Source organism: Diorhabda sublineata, chromosome 3 (genome assembly GCF_026230105.1).
Source record: "Diorhabda sublineata isolate icDioSubl1.1 chromosome 3, icDioSubl1.1, whole genome shotgun sequence".
In the NCBI taxonomy this organism is placed as follows: domain Eukaryota; kingdom Metazoa; phylum Arthropoda; class Insecta; order Coleoptera; family Chrysomelidae; genus Diorhabda; species Diorhabda sublineata.
In genome coordinates, this window is record NC_079476.1 from 38,080,146 (window position 1) to 38,104,495 (window position 24,350).

Sequence of the window (24,350 nt, forward strand, 5' to 3'; positions counted from 1 at the left end):
AGATATATAAACAAATCAAGTTATTTTAAATGTATTCGAATGTTTTAAAAAGGAAAATATTCAGCAATCTGATAATGCAATCATAAAAAGAATTGTTAAATTAACTAGAGTAAATAGATTTTTTATTTAAAAGGGGTTGCTGTGGATTATTCACAGACCCGAAAAACATGTGAAGAAAAACTGAAATCAGTCGCTAAAACTCCTCAGTTTGGAATCATTGCGTCAAGTTTTGTTAGTATGTAGTTAGAAACACAATAATCGAATCGTCAAGAATAGTTCGATGGCGACAAGATTATTTGCGTTAGATAAAAGACTACCGAAGTTCTAATAGACGAATGGGGTACAAAATGGGTTCAGTTCACGTCTGGTATCCTGTTTAAACCAAACTCCCTTACAGACAGGTACATTTTACTCGTCTATTCACGTTTTATAATTTAATATTCAGTTGTAGCAAGTTAACGAGGTATAATAATGATTTTTTTATACAATTAAATCCATCTGTGGTAGATGAAACAAAATTGTCGGCAAGGGTTTTTATAGTCTGTAACTGATATTGGAAGAAATATAAATAATAAATAAAAAAAATGGTATATATTCTCGACGATACTAACTAAATATCGATTAAAATTTAAAGTAGTGATTTTTCAATTTTCCAAAAATAATTTTATTTCAATATGTAAATAATTGTATCTAAATATAGTATTGTAGAGAAATAAAACTTGTGTTAGAGTTTCCCTTAAATTAACGAGAGAGAGATATCGGTCATGTTTTCTGTCCGTATCAGTGGTAGGTTAGATATACGTATTTGAACTCCGCACAGCCCGTTGCCCGGAGACTAAGCCCCGTGAAGTGTAAACACTTCCCCTCAGTGGAAGGGACCTAACATAGGCGGTATAGTCACCACTACGGCCAATGGTTTAGACTACAGTTATGATGTCACTTCTGAATTAGAAGTTAGGAGTGCCAATGGCGCGCGCAATCATCTACAAGTGAGAGGGGAACGACGACTGGTGGGGGAGATCGGACGGTGAGACTACCAGTTTCCCAATCTACACACACAGTCAGTAATACAAAGAAGGTCGCGTGAATGTTGTCTGATATGCATAACGAATTACATCTGGGTGTTAGTAAGCAGTTTGTTCTGAATCGCGTCATCGCGCGATAATAACAATTGTTAATATTAACGTTAAATAAAGTGCTTATTATTTACGTGTTGGTGAATTAATGTAAATAAAGTGAAGCAAATTAGTGCAAAGTGTACGAACACGAGGACAGTGTGGACGGACGGCCCTTACAGGGCATGGCGGCCACTACATACCTCCCGGCCAGCAGTGCAGTTACAACTGATCTAGAAGGAAACGTCGTTGGAATGAATATTGTTGGAGGTTATCATTCTAGTGCCTCTCCGAGGTCTGCCGCCGACGCTAACGAGATGAAATACCTGCCGCAACATCACCACAATCACCATCATCATATGGCTAGTTCGCCTTCACCTAGCGGACATACAGCTGTATCGTTATCGGCTAATCCTTGGGTTAGTTTACAGCCGGGAGCGGATCCGTGGACGGCGTCAATGGCAGGTATGCATCATGCGCACCATCACCATCACCAAGATGTAAAACCCTTAACTCAACCCGCCGATATGATGCATCATCAAAGACAACAGCAACAAAGCATGGGATCTCCACATGCTTGGCACGGACCCGTTTCATCGGCACATTATAATCCGGGTGGTGCAGGATCTCCTCTTCAGCAATATCACGCCGCCATGAACGGCATGTTGGCCCATCATCAAGCCGCACCTCAACTACATCACACTTTACATAGAGATATGCAAAGTCCGCACCATCCGCAACATTCAGAAAGAGACGTTAGCGGAGGAGAGGACGAAACGCCTACGAGTGACGATTTAGAAGCGTTCGCTAAACAATTTAAACAAAGACGTATAAAATTGGGATTCACGCAAGCCGATGTCGGTCTAGCGTTAGGAACACTTTACGGTAATGTTTTTTCGCAAACAACAATATGTAGGTTCGAAGCGTTGCAGCTTAGTTTCAAAAACATGTGCAAACTCAAACCGCTTCTTCAAAAATGGCTGGAGGAAGCGGACTCGACGACGGGCTCACCTACCTCCATAGACAAAATAGCGGCGCAAGGAAGGAAAAGAAAAAAACGCACTAGTATAGAAGTTTCGGTAAAAGGTGCTCTAGAACAACACTTCCATAAACAACCAAAACCCTCAGCTCAAGAAATCACAGCACTGGCAGATAGTCTACAATTAGAAAAAGAAGTCGTTCGAGTTTGGTTCTGTAATAGGAGGCAGAAAGAAAAGAGAATGACTCCACCGAATACGTTAGGTAACGATATGATGGACGGAATGCCGCCGGGTCATATGCATCCCAGTTACGGTCACCACCAAGATATGCACGGCTCGCCGATGGGTCAACACTCTCATTCTCATAGTCCACCAATGTTATCTCCCCAAAGTATGGGCCATCAATTGACGGCTCACTAGCATCCAGCCCACTGGGCCTCTTTGCTTCACAGTGACAACGGCTAGTGATAGTACTACTTTTCGCCGGTATCCGTCGGCTTTATTAACGCTACCTCAAGCCATGGTTGGATTTGTTCGACAAATCCCGCATTCAAGTCGTTGAGGAGGTCCTAGTGGAAAACGTACAACGTGGACGTCTGACTGTTATTTATATATAGTACACTGTACAGTGAGAGTGAGTACCTACTTTTAAACTAGAGGAATCGCGATTATCCAGGGTTTTCGGAACAATTGATCTATCCACTAACTATCGACCACAATCTTTTCATCAAAACCGATGAAACTTTAGGTATTCACCTTTATTATTATTATTATTATTATTATTATTATTTATGTTAGTACCTACATATTATATAGATACTTTTATTATTTCTATTGAAAATATTTTCGAAAAGCCGATTTTGTAAATTAGAATATTTCGAATTGATAAAAAGTTTTTCGTTTATTGTTGAAAATATAATTTAATTAATTATTATTCGTTAATATGAGTGGAACTCGTCGCGTATACGGGATATATCACAATTAAATTTATCCTAATGATAAAATGCTGGAAAAAATGAAAATGTAGTAGATGAATATACAAAAAAATTGAAAAATTACTACCTCACGATACGAACTGATTCTATTAGAAAGTAAAAAATTATTACAGTTCGAAACAAGTCTATAATACGTACAGGATATGTCACAATTATGTTGATCCCTTTGATAGAATATTAGAAAAATACATACAAAATATCAAAAAAAAAAGTTATTTATATTGAATTTTTTTTGAAAAATCCACCATCTTAAATATGAATGGAAGTTGCTTCAAATTGTTTAGAAATAAAAAAAATCGAAATCACCTCCGAAAAAAATTGAAATGAATGTGTAAAACATACAGTGTATATCACAATTAAGTTAAGTTGTTAATAAATAATATTTGGTCTTAAGTATGATCGAATTTCATTGAAAATTTTAAATAGAATTGTCTTCTATTAAATGATTTTACGATGTTGGAAATCTTTATTCATATAATTCGTAGAAAAAGTAAAATAAATGCGAAAAAACTCAAAAAATATTTAGAATTTTAATAGAGTTGAAATCACCAGTAGAATAAGTGTAAAAAAAATTAAAAAAATCCTGTTTTTTCGAGATAAACTTCTATTGAGAACTGAACATTCATCTGGTTGATAACCAGTTTATAAGACGTACAGCATATGTCAAAATTAAGTTACTAAAAATTTATCAATGCTCCTGATCAGCATTGACTTTATATTAACATAAATACTTATTTAACGAATATTATTTTAAAATCCATTTAAATATGAATAAAAGTTGACAGTATTCACATAAAAAGTGAAAAAACTGAGGTGAAATTGGAAAAATTATGAAAATTAGAGTTGTCTCAAAATCATTTCACATTCCAAAAACTCCCCCGTACAAGAATTTGAATTACAAGTGGAATAATTGCAAAAATTCGTAAAAATTGTTGCTTTATGAGGTGAATCATTTTCATGTTGATGCCATAATACGGAAATAATTTGTCAAAATTAACTTCATACTAATTTAAATATAATTTAAATCAATCAAATTGAATAATTCAACATTTTCAAAAATCTACAATAGAATAATTTGGATAATAAGTAAAATAATTACTAAAAAATTGTGAAATTGCAGCTCTTCGTGGTAAATCAGTTCTATTGGAAACTAAAAATTTATTAATCCTCATCGTGAGGCTATGACGTAAAGAATTTTTCGAAATTAACTTTATAGCCATCTAAATATGAAAAAAAGTTTGTTATAAATCATTTAGAAAATGATAAAAATTAGAATTGTTATTTCAAAATGATATCAATTAAACAATTCCATATTAACAAAAATCCCCAATAGCAGAAATTAAATAATAAATAGAATTGCAAAAAATAGAAAAATTGGATCTCTATGTAATAAATTTACTTTATATACATTCAAATACAAATAGGTTGTTCGATATCAGATAGAAAATGATAAGAATCAGATTTGTTTCTCCAAAATTGTTTCATTGAAATAATTTCACATTTTCAAAAGTCCTTTATATCAAAATGTAGATAATAATTGATCAAGAAATGGGTAAATTGCATATCTCCGTGATAAATCAGTTTTATCGGCTACTAAAAATTTATTAATACTCAGGGTGAGTTTATAATTCGCATAGGATTTGTCAGAACTAACTTTATAATAACATATCAGTTACAAAATCAGAATTTTCTTGAAAAATAATCTTTTAAATTCGTTTTAAATATAAAATTAATCAAAATAAATGTTGTATTGGAACAAAGTCACAAAAGTTCATATTTTGTATGTAAAAATCGAAAATATTCTGCTGTATATGACTAATTATCAAAGTTGGCGACTTGAAATTTGTTCAAAACTTAAAAAATATCAGTTTGCGATCTACCACATTGAGAAAAATATCTATTTAAACTCAGATTTCCCACGACGCTCTCACTGTAAAAAAAATTACACCATAAATTTTACTTAAACTATAAAACGATCTCAAATGAAAATAAAAGCGATAAAATTTTGATATATCATCTAACCTGTCCATTCACAATCTTATTTGAAACATTTAGATACATTTCCGATTGGATAATGATAATTTATTGAAATTAACATAAACATTTTAAACGGTCTCTTCAAATAAACAATTACAGATCTATGATTCCCATTGATTAATTATAATGCAAATGTTATGGGTATAAGATATATTATTAGCATCAACTGAACTATTTCATTTAAAAAAATATTTACAACTTTAAATATTCGTGATTAAATAATTCTTATTTAATGATTTCATATAGAAAACTGTCTCTTTTTGATTATAATTAGAAAAAATGGTTTTCTAGCATATTTCTTTAATAATTTTCAGGGGAATATAATCACTGTTTTTTATTTTGAGCCATTTTGAGCATTTTTTTCTTTGAATTTTCTCATCTACTTCTACATCTAATACAGAATGGGCCAAACCATCTGCCCCGTTCTTAATCTGGGTTGTAGTTTCCTTTTTCATTTCGATTCTTATTCCACCCGTATACATAATTTCTTTGGTTAGTATTTAACTTTGTCATCGAAAAATTTCTTTCTCCATAAAGCTACTTCGTTGATTTTTTAATTCGTTTTATATATTTCCTATTTTAAGTTCTTTTCTGGTTAGACCACCATTATTTTTGTCTTTTCCATATTTATTTTATGTTTTCAAGCTATTAAATTATTATTATAGCCATACAAAAACATAATTAAAGCTTCTATCCATTTTTATATTCTACTTGTGTGTGCCAGATTTTTGTTTTTACTTCTTTTAATACAACATCCGTTATCATTATTATCAATATTGTACCTAATAGTCATTTTCTGGAAACAACAATGTCGATTGCTTTTTGATCAGCGATAAACCCGAGATACGCATTTTAATTAAATGTATTGAAATTATTTTCAACTTAGTTTTCTAAAAATCGAATACTTTTTGAAACGCTATAAACCTGAGATTCACTTCTTAACGAAACGTATTTAACTCCATCTTATCTTTGTTGTCCCAAAACACTGTCGAATGCTTTGTTAATCGTTCCAAACTCGATATACACTTTTTAACGAAGTGTATTTAACTCCATCTTATCTTAGCTTCCTGAAAACACCGTCGAATGCTTTATGAATCGCTTTAAACTCGAGATATACTTTTTACTGAAATGTATGTAACTCCATCTTATCTTAGTTCTCCAAAAACACTGTCGAATGCTTTGTTAATCGTTTCAAACTCGATATACACTTTTTAACGAAATGTATTTAACTCCATCTCACCTTAGCTTCCTGAAAACACTGTCGAATGCTTTATGAATCGCTTTAAACTCGATACACACTTTTTAACGAAGTGTATTTAACTCCATCTTATCTTAGCTTCCTGAAAACACTGTCAAATGCTTTTTTAATCGCTTCAAACTCGATATACACTTTTAAACGACGTGTATTTAACTTCACCTCACCTTAGCTTCCTGAAAACACCGTCGAATGCTTTATGAATCGCTTTAAACTCGATATACACTTTTTAACGAAGTGTATTTAACTCCATCTTATCTTAGCTTCCTGAAAACACTGTCAAATGCTTTTTTAATCGCTTCAAACTCGATATACACTTTTAAACGACGTGTATTTAACTTCACCTCACCTTAGCTTCCTGAAAACACCGTCGAATGCTTTATGAATCGCTTTAAACTCGAGACATACTTTTTACTGAAATGTATATAACTCCATCTTATCTTAGTTGTCCAAAAACACTGTCGAATGCTTTGTTAATCGTTTCAAACTCGATATACACTTTTTAACGACGTGTATTTAACTCCACCTCACCTTAGCTTCCTGAAAACACCGTCGAATGCTTTATGAATCGCTTTAAACTCGAGATATACTTTTTACTGAAATGTATATAACTCCATCTTATGTTAGTGGTCCAAAAACACTGTCGAATGCTTTGTTAATCGCTTTAAACTTGATATATTCTTTTTAACGAAGTGTATTTAACTCCATCTCTACTTAGCTTTCTGAAAACACTGTCAAATGCTTTTTGAATAGCTGTAAACACTTTTTAAATGTTTTCTTTTATCTATATTGGAGTGAATATATGGTTTTGTTTACTTTTTTCTTTTGAGAAATCACTTTGTGGCTCATATTTGTATGAAATCGATTTTTATAATTTTCCTCAGTCGGTTTTTTAAGAGTCTCGAATTAATTTCAATTTATAATTTGATTACTATCATCAGCCAATTGAAATTTTATGGTTAATAATAGAAAATACCTGCGTAGTTATTGTTAATTAATAGTAATTAATAAAACTCAACAAATCGAACTAAATATGGAAAGTGAAATATTTTTCTTTTTTACTTCAAAAAAGGATACCCCCTTTGTCTTTATTCTGTTTCATTTTTTACGTATTGTATATTTTTAATAATTTTGAATGTTTATTGTCATTTTATGAAAAAGAGTCTGCATATTTTGGAAATCTAAAACACAATAATCTAATATCAATTTTTTCATATACAGTGTTCGTGAAAAAATATACGTCAATTTTAATAATGACGAAATAATAGGATTTAATTTTTTATCTAAATGAATGGATTTAGTTGCGTATTGCAATGTTTGATAATGATGCAGCTCTAAATCTAGATATAGAGAATTCAATTTGGCTGAGTTTAGAGCCACTCAAACTCCGATAGAGCAGATTCTGCAGTAGCAAAATTTTTTTTGACATACCTCGTATACGAGTAAACAAAATTAATATCTGATAATTTTGTTACATATTTAAAAAGATGAAGTTTTCTAAAATATTCCATACTGTAAACTTTTGAAATTGATTTTGTTTACAAGTTTGCAAAAGGTCTCATTGGATGAGAATACCACTTCTCAATGAGTTCCAGTTTTTCAGTTTATTGCATTCTTTATACTTTTACACATTTCTCTGCTTTGTTATGTAATTTTTTGCCTTTTCAATAGCACCCAAGTCACGCATCTAAAAATTCAGTATCACGTTATATATTGTATAATTCTGTTTAAAACATACGTTTATATTTTCTTTTCTGAACGATCTTTCGAAACTTTTTCATAAAATAATAATTTTTTTATTGTTTTCTTACACAAATTTTGAAAAACGTTGAAGGTTTGTAAAAAATATCATATCTTAACCCTTCATGCATTTTCTTTTAGCTCCATCAACTCAGATAATATACAGTCTAACTCAGAATTTGTCATTTCAGTTTAAAAACCGATATATACACATCTTGAATTCAAAAATTTTTTATTTTAAATAACTGAACTGTTTTGATTCACATATATAAGATAATCGTAGCACCACCTGTCGAGATAAAAATTAGTTAAATAAACTTTATCCATTGGACCGAATTTTGTATCTAAACTATTCTCAAATCCTGTGGATTAGACACAAAAAATTTCATTAAAATCAGTTCAGCCGTTTAAAGGATTTTAGTCACATACACACGCATATTTATTTATTTATTTATTTATGTATATAAAAAATAACAATATTCTGGGAATTATCTTGACAATTCTATTTTGAAAATTAGAATATTTTTTTTATTCCTCACAATTTCAAATAGTACGTAATAACTTATACCCAAAATCATTTTTTTTCTTAATTTCTAATTTCTAATTATTCTTTATTTTAGGTCTCTTCTGATTTAAAATTAGTTTCTATTATAATTTTTTAAAGACAAATGAAAATTTGACGATTCCTCTTCTTTTAGTCTTTATCAAAATATTTTTATCTGGAACCGTTGGCAATATTCATACTAAATACGCTGTTAAGTCACTCACGTTTCGATAACCAAGTTATCGTCTTCAGAGACTGGAGGTAAACTATACAGTTTCTGAAGACGGTAACTTGGTTATCGAAACGCGCATTTTCAAACCTATTTGAATGAAAGCTTGGTTCTTACAAGAGATGAAGTATCAGTTAAGATTAAAATGTAGTAATACGCACGAATCCTAATCAACAAATGCATGACCTTTTTTGTAACGTCTCATCGTAAAAAAAATAGATTTCGTTTCGTTCTTGTATGTCCACTTGATTTTTGAAAGTTAATCTTTTGGTATCATGTTTCAAATTTGTTTTAAGAATGTTTAGTTCAGTAACAGAGCAAGTTACTTCGATTTTTCGAATAGTTTCAAGGATTTTTCAATGGTTGATCAACCTACCAAATCCGTTTCAACCACAAAGTTGACTTAAGCACTCATCAGTAAAATCCTGAACAATTTTCGATGATTTAGCACTCTACAATAGAGTGCAAAGTAGAACCGAAACTAAAATAGTACGATGTGTGGTAAATACGAAAAGTAATTAAAAAGTATCGTATGGGAAACAAAAACTTGTTGTGGGGAAACAAGAAGACCATGGGAGGATGCAGTGGTGAAAGAACGTGGACTAAATTAACAGGGGATAAAGCTAGAGAATGAAAACGAAAAGTGAAAAGATACTTTAAAAGTTTTTTCAAAGATGTTTTTTATTTGCTTCATAGTAGCATTTCGAATGGCAAGGTGCTTAGCCTGGGAGGTAGGGATATAGATCAAAACTTTTAGCGACCAAAAATACGGAAGTTATATTAAAAATTTAACAAATAAATAAGTATGTTGTTTATTTGAGAATGAGTGCAATTTTCACTGTGATATCAAACACCATTCCGTTATTAATTATTTAAAATACTATAAAAGTCTATAATCGAATTCATTTTCAAGAAATATTCCTATCAAAACTTATGGTGTATAAACAAAATAATGATTTTTTATATGGTGTCAATTATTGAAACTTCGTGAAACTTGAAAATGATCTCAAGATATTACATCGATGATGGTAGTAATTCATCCATCGGTATCAATAAAGTTGAAATAAAAATCATAAAAAAACTCGAATATATAAAAAGGAAATTTTTGGCGTGTGTAATTTCAATTTTGAAATATTCTAATAGTTTCTAAAAACTAGTCACTTTAACGTATATATATATAATACAGGGACTGCAAACAGTCAACCACTTCGAACTAACAACAATGTTTATCTTTTGTAGTTGATTTTGTGGGATTGTGGTCGATATCTATTTGTGATTCGTTCTCCGAATTGTTCCTAAATCCATTATTATGTAAATGTATATTTGTTGTAAATAAACAGAGTGATAAAGTTGCCCAAAACCTAGCAGCTATGTATTATAATTATAGGTAAAGCTGCTATGTTGTAAATATGAAGAAAAAAATTTAACTACCGGTCCAACAATAGACAAAAAAATCGTGATTTATACCTAAACACACCGAAATGGTTGACGATAAATATAAAATTAATATTATAAGTTTTTAATGTACAGATTGTCCTGTTTAAATGGAAGTTTTTGATGACAACCGATAATTGGTATTGCGATATCCGGCGAACAATATGTGATGCTTATTACCATCAAAACTGCCAACTAATTCTAATAATACTTTGAATAATTATAAATATTAATTTTCAATGTGATCCATGGCTTTTTTCAAATTTCCATTTGCTTCAACACATTGACGAATATCTTTAGTTGTTAGGCGTATTGCTATTTTATTTTATTATTGACCAATATTGTAAATGCTTAAACCAGATTCATGTTGATTAAAAGATTAAAAGGTAAAAGAGTCTTCCACCATCGATATAATGGGAGAGGTAATTTCGTTGCTTACGGTATGTTTGAAGTTGAGCAATCTAAGGAATTACCACATTCAAAATGACCGCCGTGGGGTAAACAAATATTTTTGCCCTAAAGTTTCAGACTTATTGACAGCTTATTATTTATTTAGCTTTAATGTAAAATGGTTTCTTAAAGGTTGCTACTTAAAGAAGTGTAAAATCTCTTCCAGAAAACGTGGCTTTGTTGATTTTTTTTTCGACTGTGTAGTGTTGTGCTTGACTTGAACGCCAAAGTGTGAATTAATTTCCAAATGAAATAAAAACACTTAATAAAAAGAATTGTAAAGATTTTGTAAATTTCTTGAAAGCTTACTTACAGACTGATTAAAAAAACTGCAAACTTACACCTTTTTAGCCGTATTAGTTTTACTGAAACAGACCTAAAAACTATTTATGGCTACCTCACAACAAAAAACAATACAAAACAACTCACACTACCGAAAAAAAGTCAAGAAAAGCTAGCTCGCGTTACTAGGGAATCGATTGTTTACCCCACGGCCGCCATTTTGACGTATATCCCTTGTTTTCTTAGAATGTTTAATGAGACACTTGGGAGCAAGCAACTAGGGCAACTTTGGTGCGTAGGTTACAGATTAGGATCGTAGATAATTTAAAAAATATATAAGACTAAACAAGAAGACAAGTACCTATCAGTTAATTTGTTTCGAAACTTTTTGATTTGATGGTGGTTTTGACACATACATTTCCTTATATATACTACATACATGATCTGTCAATCTGCGATTTGCAATCCTTGTCGAAATTTATGTGATAAAGGAAATGACAATATAAAAAAAATATTTAAAATTCGTAGTTTTGTTTTAACGTTTTTAAGTGCGAGATGGTTGTGACTCTGATTTCACCACACAAATTGACGCTTTACATGTTCCTTTTCCTTTGCATCTATACGTTATTGACTTTTTTCTTAGCAAAATAAATATAAACTCCATGATGCATACTCCAAAAATGTCATCAGCTCAATATGCAAAGCCGAGGAAGTTTTTTGTACCCATTTTATTCGTAGTACGCGTGTTTCCTTAATCTTGAAGAAGCGTCTGTCCTATACCGTTAAAAGATTTGTTAAGGAGAAGCCCCACAAACCCAACAAAGTTGATATTTTTTTTACTGGTGGTAGATGAAGCTCGATATGTTCCAAAGATTTCATCTGCTCTTTTGCTACTTTCCCAGTGGTTCTTAACTCTCTCACTGTCGAACTTGTGACTTTTCTGGGCGAAAACTAATTTCCTGAGTCTTGCTTATAGCTAACTTCACACAACTAAGATACCTGATGGTCACACGGAGTGCAAAAATGCATCAAAAGTCGGCTGTTGTTTGAAACTGCGCTCCTAATATTTGTCTAAATATTGTCAATAATTTTTGACTAATTTGCGTGACTCTAAAATTTTATTTCGACGTATCTTCTTACCTTATATTTCTTCTTTTATCACCTTCATGGTAATCTGTAAACAATTTTGGTAACCATCTTGTACAAAATTGGTTAAAGCCTAGTTTTTGGCTAACAATTTCAAACAAAAAGTCCTTGAAATTTGTGGAAAACTCAACTGAAACCCAGCTAATGTCTAAAAAACAATTTTTATTAACTTTAAAGACCGACGAAGTGGTCAGATCGCTGAAAAAGTTTCTGTACACTTTACATATTTAATTTAGTTGGAAATTCTCGAGCTAACAGTCACAATTACACTGTGTTTCGACAACCAAGTTATCGTCTTCAGACACTGAACATAAACATCAATCTCAAATTGTGAGTGTTAGTATAGTGGAAGAAAAAATAGTGTGTTCAGTACATATTTACCGATAAATTGGAAGGATTTTTAATAGCAGCGCACATTTTGAATGCGAATATCTAACAAATGGGCAGTTTGGAAGTGTTTTTTTGGAATCCCGCGACCACATATATCAAAATATATGAAATCAGCGCGTGACCAGGTAACGAACTTTTTGAATAGTCCTCGTAGGTTTATGAACGGGTAGAAGTTGTTGCAGGGTAGATCTGTAGAATGGGTAATTGTAAATACTGTATGCACATCGAAATCTAACGTCAGACTGTTGGTTTTTTGGTCACTATGTAGCACTTGAAAATAGAGTTTATTTTTGGTCAATAATAAGCTTTCTAATAGACACATATTTATATAAAATTCTCTCCCTTTTTAAGCCATTTTACGAATATTATTGTCTTGAATAAGTGAGGTTATGTTTTTAGATTATTTCTGTGAAGAATTTTTCCACTAATTTGTATTGAGGTCTCAAGAATTAGTGCGATTTCTGGAATCAATTCCAAAAACTTTAGATCTTTAGATCAATATCATGATAAAAAATTGCATTTATTCTATATTTATTACAAAATGGACATTGTGGCAGTTTTTTTGGTATAAACGCAATTCATATTTCATATAATTAAAAGAAAATAAATCAGCATCGTTTGTTATTGAAATATTTCCGTAAAATTGTTTTTGTGTTGTTATAATTTTAAATTCGAGTGTCGTTTTATAAACAACAGTCACATACAGAGCGTTTTCGTAACCTACCTAATGTACTTTTTGTGAAATTAACAAAAAAAAAAATGAAAGAAAATAATTAATGGTTGTCATACACGTTGTGATTCGCCGGAAAGCTTTATCTGCGGTAAACCGTAGCGTGTATTACTTACTTAACTTGTTACTACGGTTCCTATACAAGAAATTGATTTATGTACAATTGATTTAAACACTTTATATATGACTGTTGACATTTTCTACAATCCGTACTGTAGTTACGAAAAAAAAAAAATGATCCAAGGATTTATTTCATGTGTATATTAATTATATATCGTTGTACGGTGTGACATTAAATCGATTTTCGTTTTTAAAAAAAATTTTGTAGTTTTTCTCATCTTCTACCTCAACACCTTATACAATAATATATTTGGGGTGATAGAAACCTGATGAGAAATCGAATGGAATCTTGTTTATTATATGTGATATACCGTAGAAAGTTTTTTGGTCCTTCGAGCCGGAAATATACGATATTCGGTATTTTATTTAATTATATTAGAATTAATTGTGGAAGTTTTGGGTCTACATACGTTTAAATTCATTGTGAATTCGGTTTTCGAATCGAAAACTTCATTTTTGCAATTATTTTTTAGTATTGGTCGCAATTTTGTAAAATAATATTTGTATGTAGTATGATGTTTTTATTTAACTTCCGATTTTCATTGTTTCGATTTGTTATATATAAAGTGTCGCATTTAATATAAAAACAAGCCTCTGTTTTCAATAGTTTGAACTTTTTTATATATTTTTGAAGATACTGAAAATTTATTATTTCGAATTGTTCAGTTTATTATTTATTTGATATTCAGCGAGCCGTGAATTGTCATATTTTTACATGAGGGTTAAATGTCGAGGAAGTTACTCAATTCACTATCCAGAGTAATTCCATTACCTGTGGGAATACAGTTTTAATAGATGTTTCTTTTAATGAAACTGATATTATTAGTTGTTATTAAAATCAAACATAATGGTCATTCTATAATATCCACAAAGATTTTTTAGGATGCAACAAGCATTTGCATGCCTTCTTTATAGAATGTCGCCGACTGTGTTTTCATCCATGTTGTAACATGTTTTTTAGCTCGTCATCATTGTTAAAGTGTTTACCACCAGGAAAGGAAATATTTAAGGTGAATAGTGAGGCCCACGTAGTGCAAGTGCCTTGATTGTTAAGTTTCCTGGTCATTTGGTTCAACTTTCCTTGCATTTCGAAAATGAATCATAGATCTGCATTTTCAATTCCATCATAAAGAAGCGTTACAAAGAAGACGTCGGCGTCTGCGATCTGAAAATCGTAGTTTTCTTCGGCTTGAATCAGAGTAACTGCCACGCATGCTAGGTAGTGGTGATGCTTATGGAAATAGAAACGGAATTTACATACAGGATAGACCTCAACATTTGATAATGCGCGGCAGCTACTGATTATAGAACGGATTTACGGTAGGAACAGGTCTCTAGCATTTTATCTCTCGGCAGCTATTCGAGACTTTTTTCCTGACCGACAATTTCGGGGCGAGCCTTGAGAAGTTTTGTTAAAAACGAATTAACTCATCTCATCTTCTAACTTTGGGCTTTTTCTTCTACGTTAAATCAACCTACTAAAAATTCAAAAACACTTTTTTACTGGCTCTTGTCTTCGGTTAGAATTTTTGGCATAACGGGACGATTGAAATATGATATTTTTAGATCTTTCTGTCACCAATTGAATAACCTCCGATTTACCCGCGGGTAGTTACGGTCCTGTCCATAATTTTGTATTAGTGTGTGAAAAGTGAAATTTGAAAATTTTGAGATATATGGAGATGCCTCTGAATCCATACAATATAGACTTCCATAAAATTATATACAATTTTGTCTGTGCAAACTAGACAGTACAGACAAATGTCGGTGCGATCCAAAAGTCGGATTATGCATGTAAATCTGCGGATTTATAGTAGCTAAGAAATTTAAATTGTATTTTCGAATGAAAAGTCTGTACAGACATTCTATTCAAATGTTTGGGTGAATTTTTTTTATCCGATTTCATAGTCTGTATATAAATCTGTACGAACAAAAGTCTGTATCGTGTGGGCCCACCATTAGACTCGACAAAACTTTTTTTGTAGTGAACTAATAAAAAAAAATTATAAAAATTTGCGCAGATAACAGTTTTAAGGAACAGACACATTATTATTTATTAAATATTAAAACATTTATGATTCTACGATTTTTTAAAATGGATAATTGATGCAAAACAATATCGATTTTGATATAAATTAAATATTTAATGAGAAAATCATAAATTCACACTGATTCAACAATATTTTTTTATTCAAATAACCTTGAGTTGATGTTAGTTATAATAACCCGCATTTTTATCAGACTATTCATAAGAAAAATATATATTTTGAATGCTAATTTGATGAAAACAATGTTTCTGTGTATGAATCTTTATGAAAATCATTCTTAAGATACTCAGGAACCGATATTTAGTAAACTTTTTCTCATTCATAACTTCTAATAACTCATTTTGATCTTGAAAACAGCTTCAAGAATAATTTTCACAGTTTTTCAATCAGATATTCATATAGAATCAAGTTTTTCTACGAAAACAAGGATGGTTGAAGTTTTAAAACTTTTTTGTGGAAGAAAAAAATATGTCAAACATATTGTCTATCTTCCAATCATTGTACTCCAATTGTTTTTGAAACAATTGTACCCTCAAAATTTTATTAATGATATCGAAAAATTATGTTTGAACCAATTGTCGTAGACTTTTTCCCATTCTGAATGAAGTACCTCCAAAACGTGATTTGAACTCATCGACCGCATCTTCAGGTGTATAAAAACGTCGACCTCGCAATTTATTTTTCATCTGCGGGAAAAAGAAGAAATCATTAGGTGTCAAATAAGGACTGTACGGCGGATGACTAATCAATTCGATGTTTTGACTGTTCAAAAATGTTTTTGATTGAATTGATGCGTGAGAGCTGACATTGTCGTGGTGGAGAATGCGATCTTTTTGACAGCCAAATTTTCGAGCAATATTGCAAGTATGCGAGTGGAACCAATGTCTAAGTACGCCTCAATCTCATGGTATGTCATATGACCATCTTGCAATATTAGTTTCTGGCACAATAACCGATTTTGAACGACCTACATGAAGTTTATCCTGTAGCGAGGTATGACCACGATTGAATTCTGAAAATCAACGATGGTTGGAGACGCTGCTTCATAACCAAAATCCGAAGCTAGTTGATCGGCATACTGCTGTTGCTTTAATCACAGAAAATCATCTAACGAAAATTCAATTTCATTTTTTGACCAAGATGAATATTTCAAGTATCTGTAACCAACTAAAATAGCACTTGTATCACAACACGTTCTGAGTATTAAAAATGTCAAACTTAATGACGGCAATGTCAGATTTGACATATTCACATCAATGTTGCCAACTCTTCTGATATATTCTGAGAAGCTGTATTAGTGGTGTCTTACATTATCGGTTGCCTTCTTGTAGTCATTGAAACATAGACAGACATCTTTTCTTTGGTCATGGCAATAATATTTGCGTGGCTTTTATTGCTTCTCTTGTATGGGGAATTAATTTATAGTAAAAAGTATATAATAACAATAATATAATTACTTAGTAGCTATTCTTTGAATAGCAAATTGAAATGCAATAAACTACTAGACAACAGGATAATTCACTTAAAGTATTTTGAATATTTTACGTATAGTTAGTATGAACAAACGTAGGTACAGTTTTGAATATATGAATAATTATTATTGAAATGTCTTTTATTTTAATGACAAATCGGAAGTTATTGTGAGTGTAATAAGATATTAAATGTATACGTTGCGACTGATTTAAGTGTTATTGATGATTTAACGCCATTTTTCTTTGTATATTTGATAGTTTTACAAATTATTTTCTGTTTAAAAAACAATGTCGTTTATCAGTTAGTATTTTTTTTTTGAAATTGATTTTACCTGTTTTATTTTTTATTTGTAAATTTAAGAGTATAAATATTATAAATTTACGGCGACAGAACATCAATAATTTATTGTACATGATTTTATTTGTTTTAAATTATAAAATATAGTTTTATCGTTGACGTATTTGTTTTTTCAATGTTATTGACTAACATTCCATCACCCCAAATATTCAAAATATTTCTAAAGGATAGGTGGGTAGTGTTTTCTAGCAAAATAAGATTTAAACTTAAAAGTCTCAAAACTACTGCTTTGGATAATACCACATCACTCAATAAGTCGTGTGACTTACACACAGATGGCGCTGCCAATATCAAAACCATTCGACGTTTATGAAGTACCAGTTTTCAAAAGACTAAGTATAAAATTTTGGTAATAAATTTCTTATTTACAAATATTTCACTAAATTCAAATTTAAAACACCAAAACACCAAAAAACAAGTGAATTGTGACGCTGTCTACATAGGGCAGATCTCTCAATATTTAGAAAATAGAATAAAAGGTCATCAATACGATTTAAAATAAAACTGCGGTAACGAACCATGAAATATCACAAAAATCTAAATTATAAATGATAAAAAAGACCTAAATAATATACATAATATAATATATATATATAAAATAATAATAATTTAAGTAAAATTTATAGTTCTATTTTGTAAATTCTAATAAAACTACAAATAATTTGTTTGATTGAGTACATTTTTAAGATATAAGGACTAAGGAAAAATAAATTTTTCTTATTAGAACATTTTCTATTTTGATTTCATTCTTATTTTGATATTAATGATGGAGGTGATCTATTGATTAATATAAATACGTAAATTGTCAGTGTCAATATCATATTTTGATAAAGACTTAAAGAAAAGTCGAAACGTCAAATTTTATCTTCCAAAAATTATTAAAAAACTAATTTTAAAACAGAAGAGACCTAAAATCAAAAGCGTTTTTAGGCTCTAGAAAATCGAAAAATCGTCCGATTTCGATGGATTTTTTTAAATCGTCGTTTTTACGATGGAAAAATTATGAAAATAAAAAAAATGGAAACTTATTTTGATTTCAGGGCTTTAAATGTTAATGAAAATGCAATCATTCACGTATAATTGTTGATAACTGTTTTCCAAATAATCAAATGAAGTAGTTGTTATATTTTTTTCATAATCTACACAAAAAAGAACAAATTGAAAAAAAAATTCGTACAAAAATTTTGATTTATCACATATAATCGTTTGTACTTTTTTTTATTGAGTAATCATTAAAGTTATATGAATAAAAAAATTCTTGAAATCACAAATTTTCTATTCCCATATTTTTTTTTCATAAATCCGCTTTTGAAACGAAGATTTTGAAAAAAACTTTATCGAAATCGGGTGATTTTTTGAGTGAAAAAACGAGGGGAAGTATTAAATTACCAAAATCAGAAAAAAGTCAGCCGTTTAGGTGAAGCCACTTTTGTTATTTTCAAAACAATTTCTTGCGTTAATTTATCATTGTTTCTTGATGAAAATGTTATCCGGACCATTTGTATATTTAAAAAATTTCAAATTGTAGCCCCTTTCAACTTACCTACGTGTTGCTCCCTGTTTAATCAAAATAAGCGATGAAAGAATGATCAGAACAATAAACGGGGGGTAATGAGGTGAAAGCAAAGGAAAAAACCAAGAAAACAATGAATTTGAACAAAAATATAAGGTGAAAGAATATACAGAATACCAATCCGACTCCTGAAAAGGATCAAAACAACAAAAATTGAAGTGGAAAAATTACGTTAAAAAATTTCTATTTGCGTTTATAAAAGTTAAAAGAAATTAAAAGTTCTAAGCGAAAATATAATTATAAAAATATGTAGTCAGTCAGGAATTGATGTTTAATCCATAATTATAGTCGGAGCATATTTATACGTCCGATTGTTTTATTAATAAAAATGATTCTACTACCTATCAAACAGAATCATTAGTTGCCAATTTCTACACATGTGCGTACACCTTGATTTTGTTATCCTATTGTGTGCTACCCTCATGCAGCCATACCGACCTCCAACTGTCAACGTGGGGTGTTTTTTAAAAAAATAGTAACCAAAGCCTGATGCCTATTATTTAATCTTTTTGTTTAGTATCACACGGATAAAAATATAAGCCGTAGAACATTTGTCTTGAATCAATACACAGTTTGTTGATTCAAAATAATTTACAGCCCTTTTCAACTGATAGGGACAGCTAAGAAATCATCCAAACGTGGTAATTTTTCTATCAATTTTCTGTTCACTATAAATATTTAGGTAAGTCATAGAGATAATTTTTCAACAACGTTGCCATACTTTCAATATAGTATGGTGATTGAGGAAATGTAAAATAATGACGTTACGTCCTTATTTAATATAATTATACGAGAGGTGTCCCTTTCTTTGGTAATTTTATATTTTCGCGGTCCCCTCTAGAAAATCGAAAAATCATCCGATTTCGATTATTTTTTTTTAAATCTTCGTTTTTACGGTGGATTTAGGAAAAAAATGGAAACTTATTTTGATTTTCGGGCTTCAAATGTTCATGAAAATGCTCTAATTCACATATAATTGTTGATAACTTTTTTAGAAATAATCAAATAAAGTTGTTATCGTTTTATTTATAATCTTCGTTTGATGCTTGGCACAAAAGTTATGAACGATTATATCTCAAGAAGTGCATTAAACCATATAAAATTTTCAAGAGGGATATTTCCCATATTTTTTCACATATATTCGCCGTAAAACAGAGATTTTAAAAAAATTATCGAAATCGGATGATTTTTGGATTTTCTAGGATAACATTTAAAGTCAGAAATCTCTAAGTGAGATAAAAAATGAGTAAACAAACTTTTTCAATTTTTTTCTCCAAAATGTCCGTTTTTTTGTGCAGATTAACAAAAAAAATATATGAACTGCTGTTTGATACTTTGTAAAAAAGTTTTGAACGATTATATGCGAAGAAGTGCGTTTATAATCACATTTAAAGTGATAAAACTATACGAAATCTTCAAGTGAGACATAAAAACAAAGATTTGAAAAAAAATTCATCGAAATCAGATGATTTTTCGATTTTCTAGAGCCAAAAAGCGAGGGGACCGCGAAAGTATAAAATTAATTACCATTTCTTTTTGAACATAAGCTTCATAAACTTTTTTCTACCCTTTTTATAATAAGAATTATTGAACTCTTCAAAATAGCCGAGATCTCCTCTTCATTGTTGGAAAAGTTTTGATCACCAAGCCATTTTTTCAAGTCTGGGTACAGAAAATAATACGAGGGGGCTACATTTGAATTCGAGGTAGCCACTCCAACTAAAGGGTTTTCCGATAAGAGGTGTTATTTTGAACAGCCCGCTATTTCGATAAATGTCACTTTTGAAGCTGTCATTTTTTGACATTTGACAAGTAGAAACTACGCCATTAATGAAAATGGAACGATACACCCTTCAACAACGCATTGAAATTATTAAAATTCACTATAAAAATGGTGAAAGTTTGGAAGAGACGGTCCGTAAAACTAAAACATTTTTGGGTCGACGTGAAGCACCTTCTCGGACCGCAATACAGAAATTGGTGGAAAAAATTTGAGCTGTTGGGACAAGTTTGTGATGTGAAGAATAAAACCCGTGCACGTCGCTCAAGAACAACTGAGAATATTGCTGCTGTAGCCCAAAGTGTTGAAGAAAACCCAGGTTTGTCCATTCCTCGTCGTTCTTTGGAATTAGCCATTCCACAAACGTCATTTCACCGTATTCTGCATAAAGACTTGGGTCTTAACGCCTATAAAGTTCAGTTAACACAAGAACTCAAGCCGGCCGATCAACAACATCGTGTCTTTGCTGCTTGGGTCCTTGAAATGCATGAAAATGATCCGGAATTTGATCGAAAAATCATCTTAACTGATGAGGCCCATTTCCACCTTGGTGGTTACGTCAATAAACAAAATTGTCGAATCTGGGGCTCGGAAAACCCAAGAGTTATTGTTGAAAATCCTCTCCATCCTCAACGCGTGACTGTTTGGTGCGATTTATGGTCTGGCGGTGTCATTGGACCTTACTTTTTCGAAAATGAGGCTGGAGCAACAGTTACGGTGAATGTATTGCGCTATCGAGAGATGATTAATGATTTTTTATGACCGGAATTGGATGGTATTGATTTGGACAACGTTTACTTTCAACAAGACGACGCTACGTGCCACACAAGCAACGAAACCATCGATCTTTAACGGGAAAAATTTCCGGACCGTCTCGAAGAGGTGATCACAATTGGCCACCGAGATCTTGTGATTTAACACCTTGCGACTTTTTCCTTTGGAGCCACGTGAAAGATAAGGTCTACACCAACAGTCCAGCATCGATTCAAGACCTCAAAGATGGAATTCGTGAGGCTATCGAGGACATAGGGCAGCCGCTTTGCAATTTGGTTACGGAAAATTTCATGAAGAGGATATGGTCCTGTAAGCGTAGTCGTGGCGACCATTTGGCTGATGTTGTGTTCCATTATTAAGGGCATACCTTCCTCTTTATAATGAAATAAACATCCGATCATTTATCTCAAAAATGGCATTTTTCTTTGAATATCAAAATAACACCTCTTATTGGAAAACCCCTTATAATTAATTAATTTTGGCCATTGTTTTTAAGGGATGTGTGAGCTGCTGTATTGTTTGGAAGAAACAACATTTTCTTATTATCCAAATGCAGCTGTTTTTGCTCAAACGTTGCTATAAGCTCGCGTAATACTCGCCGTTGATAGTTCTTCCTTTTCCAAGATAGTCAATGGAAATTATCCCTCGCTCATCCCAAAAAACCGACGCCATGAATTTGCCTGCAGATGGAGCAGTCTTTCCTTTTTTTTGGAGCTGGTTCTTCCTTTTCAATCCATCGTTTTGATGGTTCTTTTGTTTCGGGAGTGAAGAGATTGACCCACGTATCAACCATGGTTATGGAACGTCGCGAAATTTGGGTTTATATCTGTGAAACACTCAATGGAAACATCTTACCGACGCTGTTTTTGTTCCATCTTGCGCACAGCTATCTCATGTCCAAATTTTCAGTTATTATGCGATGCACTGCACTTTTTGGAATGCCTATTATGTCTGCTAGCTCGCACACTTTCAGTCGACGATCATCCAGTACCGCTTTCTGGTTTTTCTGGAGTCGTTTGGTCGACCACTACAATGCTGGTCTTCGCAGATGATACAGCTTTGTTTAAACTCTGGTACCCAATCTTTAACTCTTGATAACGAAGGAGGAGTCTCACCCAGAGTAGAATCTAGTTCAGCTTTTATATTGGTGGGATAAAACCTTTCAAATAAAAGTATTGTATCACATATTGATGGCTGCCAAAAAAATACTAAACAACGTGCTGTCTTCAAACTTGAAACATATGCTGTATAGATTATTTCGCGCCAATTGGAAAGGAGTCGTGGTTTGTGGGCATCAACTTGGCAGTTTGGAATTCTCGTGCAACATTTTGTATGACTTCTATACTTTACATAGAGGCGTCAAATCGGGGGATCTAGCTGGCCATTCGACTGTTCCACTTGATTTCTAACTATACGTACAAAACGCTAATTCTAAATTTGAATTTATTCCATACATATGGACCATATTGTATAAAGTCTGATGCAGAAATTTCAGTTTTAGATTTCAAGTCTACTATTACCATAACCTAATAAACAGAAATGCTGTAGTATTATCTGATGTAATATATTTTTGCATAATGCGTAAAAACAATTTGCCGGAGAAATGTGAATAATTTGGTTTTATCGTTCGAATGTTTCCTATTTTTCGTTTAGTATTGACGTAAAAATGGTAAACGCGGTAAATATTTATTTAGATGCCATTAGTTGATTAGTGTTTTCAAAAAATTTCATCGAGGTTAGGATATTTTATCGGCAATTTCTAATATTTCATGTTTTACAAATAAAACAAAAAGATATACAAGTTATTTGGTGTAATTTACTACTAAATATAGTTCATCAGAATTTGCTTATGTTCGATAATTAACAATCCGTAACTTTTACTAGGACAACCTGTACAATCTAAAGATAGCACAAATGAATTTTTCAATCGATTTTTTAACAAAAAGGTACTCTTTGTTTAACTCGATAAAATGTATGGTTTAGACGATATGTAGACTTTCAGATAGTTGTACATATACCAAGGAAACCGTCCGTCATAAAGAGACATTCTGAAAAAAATTATCATAAATTGTGATTATTGAAAATTCTTACAGGAGGTATAGGAACACAATCAAACTGTCGAACATCGTGTTAAACAAAAAAAACACTTCTACATACTTCTGGAGTCTACGGACGATATTTCTTTGAACTTTCCAAGTAAGTCTCACAAGGGACATTTATTCTATCGATCATTCAGTTCCTTGTGTTCACTGGTGTTCCATATACCAAAAAAGTTAAACCGTTGTATTCAATTCAGGGAAACGTGGTGGCCATGCAAATGGCAAAACTCTACAAATCTCCTACACCATAAATTTTCTCGAGTTGAACAAAGAGTACTTTTTTGTAGAAAAATCGATTAGAAATATCATTTCTGCTATCTTCAGAATGTACCTGTCCTCGTAAAAGTTACGGATTGTTAATCATTGGACATGAACCACCCCTGTCCTTCAGAGAGTAGTGTAGAATTATTTATTCCGCCAAACACGAGCAATCATCCATTGAAATTTCATAATGTTCGACTGTATAATTAATTAACGATATTTTTAATGTCACAGCATTATTTACACGTCATCTACTCACTCTAGAATATTTTGCATCAAGTCCCGGAGCACCCTGTAAATAACCGGAGGTTATATTGACGAAATATCATTCTTTAATGATTAAAAGTGATAAAACTGTTACGAACTCGTCCACGACATGGACTGTGAAGCCGGTGAAGTCTAAAATTTGGCGTATACAGTCTTTTTTAGTAATATTTCTAGGAAGGCTTTTTTATTTATTTGTTCATTTCCTAGAATTCTGGAAATTCCCTATATAGATATTCGAGCTTGTTTAGCAGCGAGAGTTTAGTTTATAATT

General features: G+C 31.6%; 1 protein-coding gene across 1 annotated transcript; it reads left to right on the top strand.

The window, feature by feature from the left end:
• The first annotated feature begins 1,052 nt into the window (after positions 1-1,052).
• On the top strand, positions 1,053-13,367 carry LOC130441627 (POU domain protein CF1A). Its single transcript, XM_056775388.1, has one exon. It carries the CDS (start codon positions 1,301-1,303, stop codon positions 2,513-2,515), a length of 1,215 nt encoding a protein of 404 aa, XP_056631366.1. The 5' UTR covers positions 1,053-1,300; the 3' UTR covers positions 2,516-13,367.
• Positions 13,368-24,350: the final 10,983 nt, after the last annotated feature.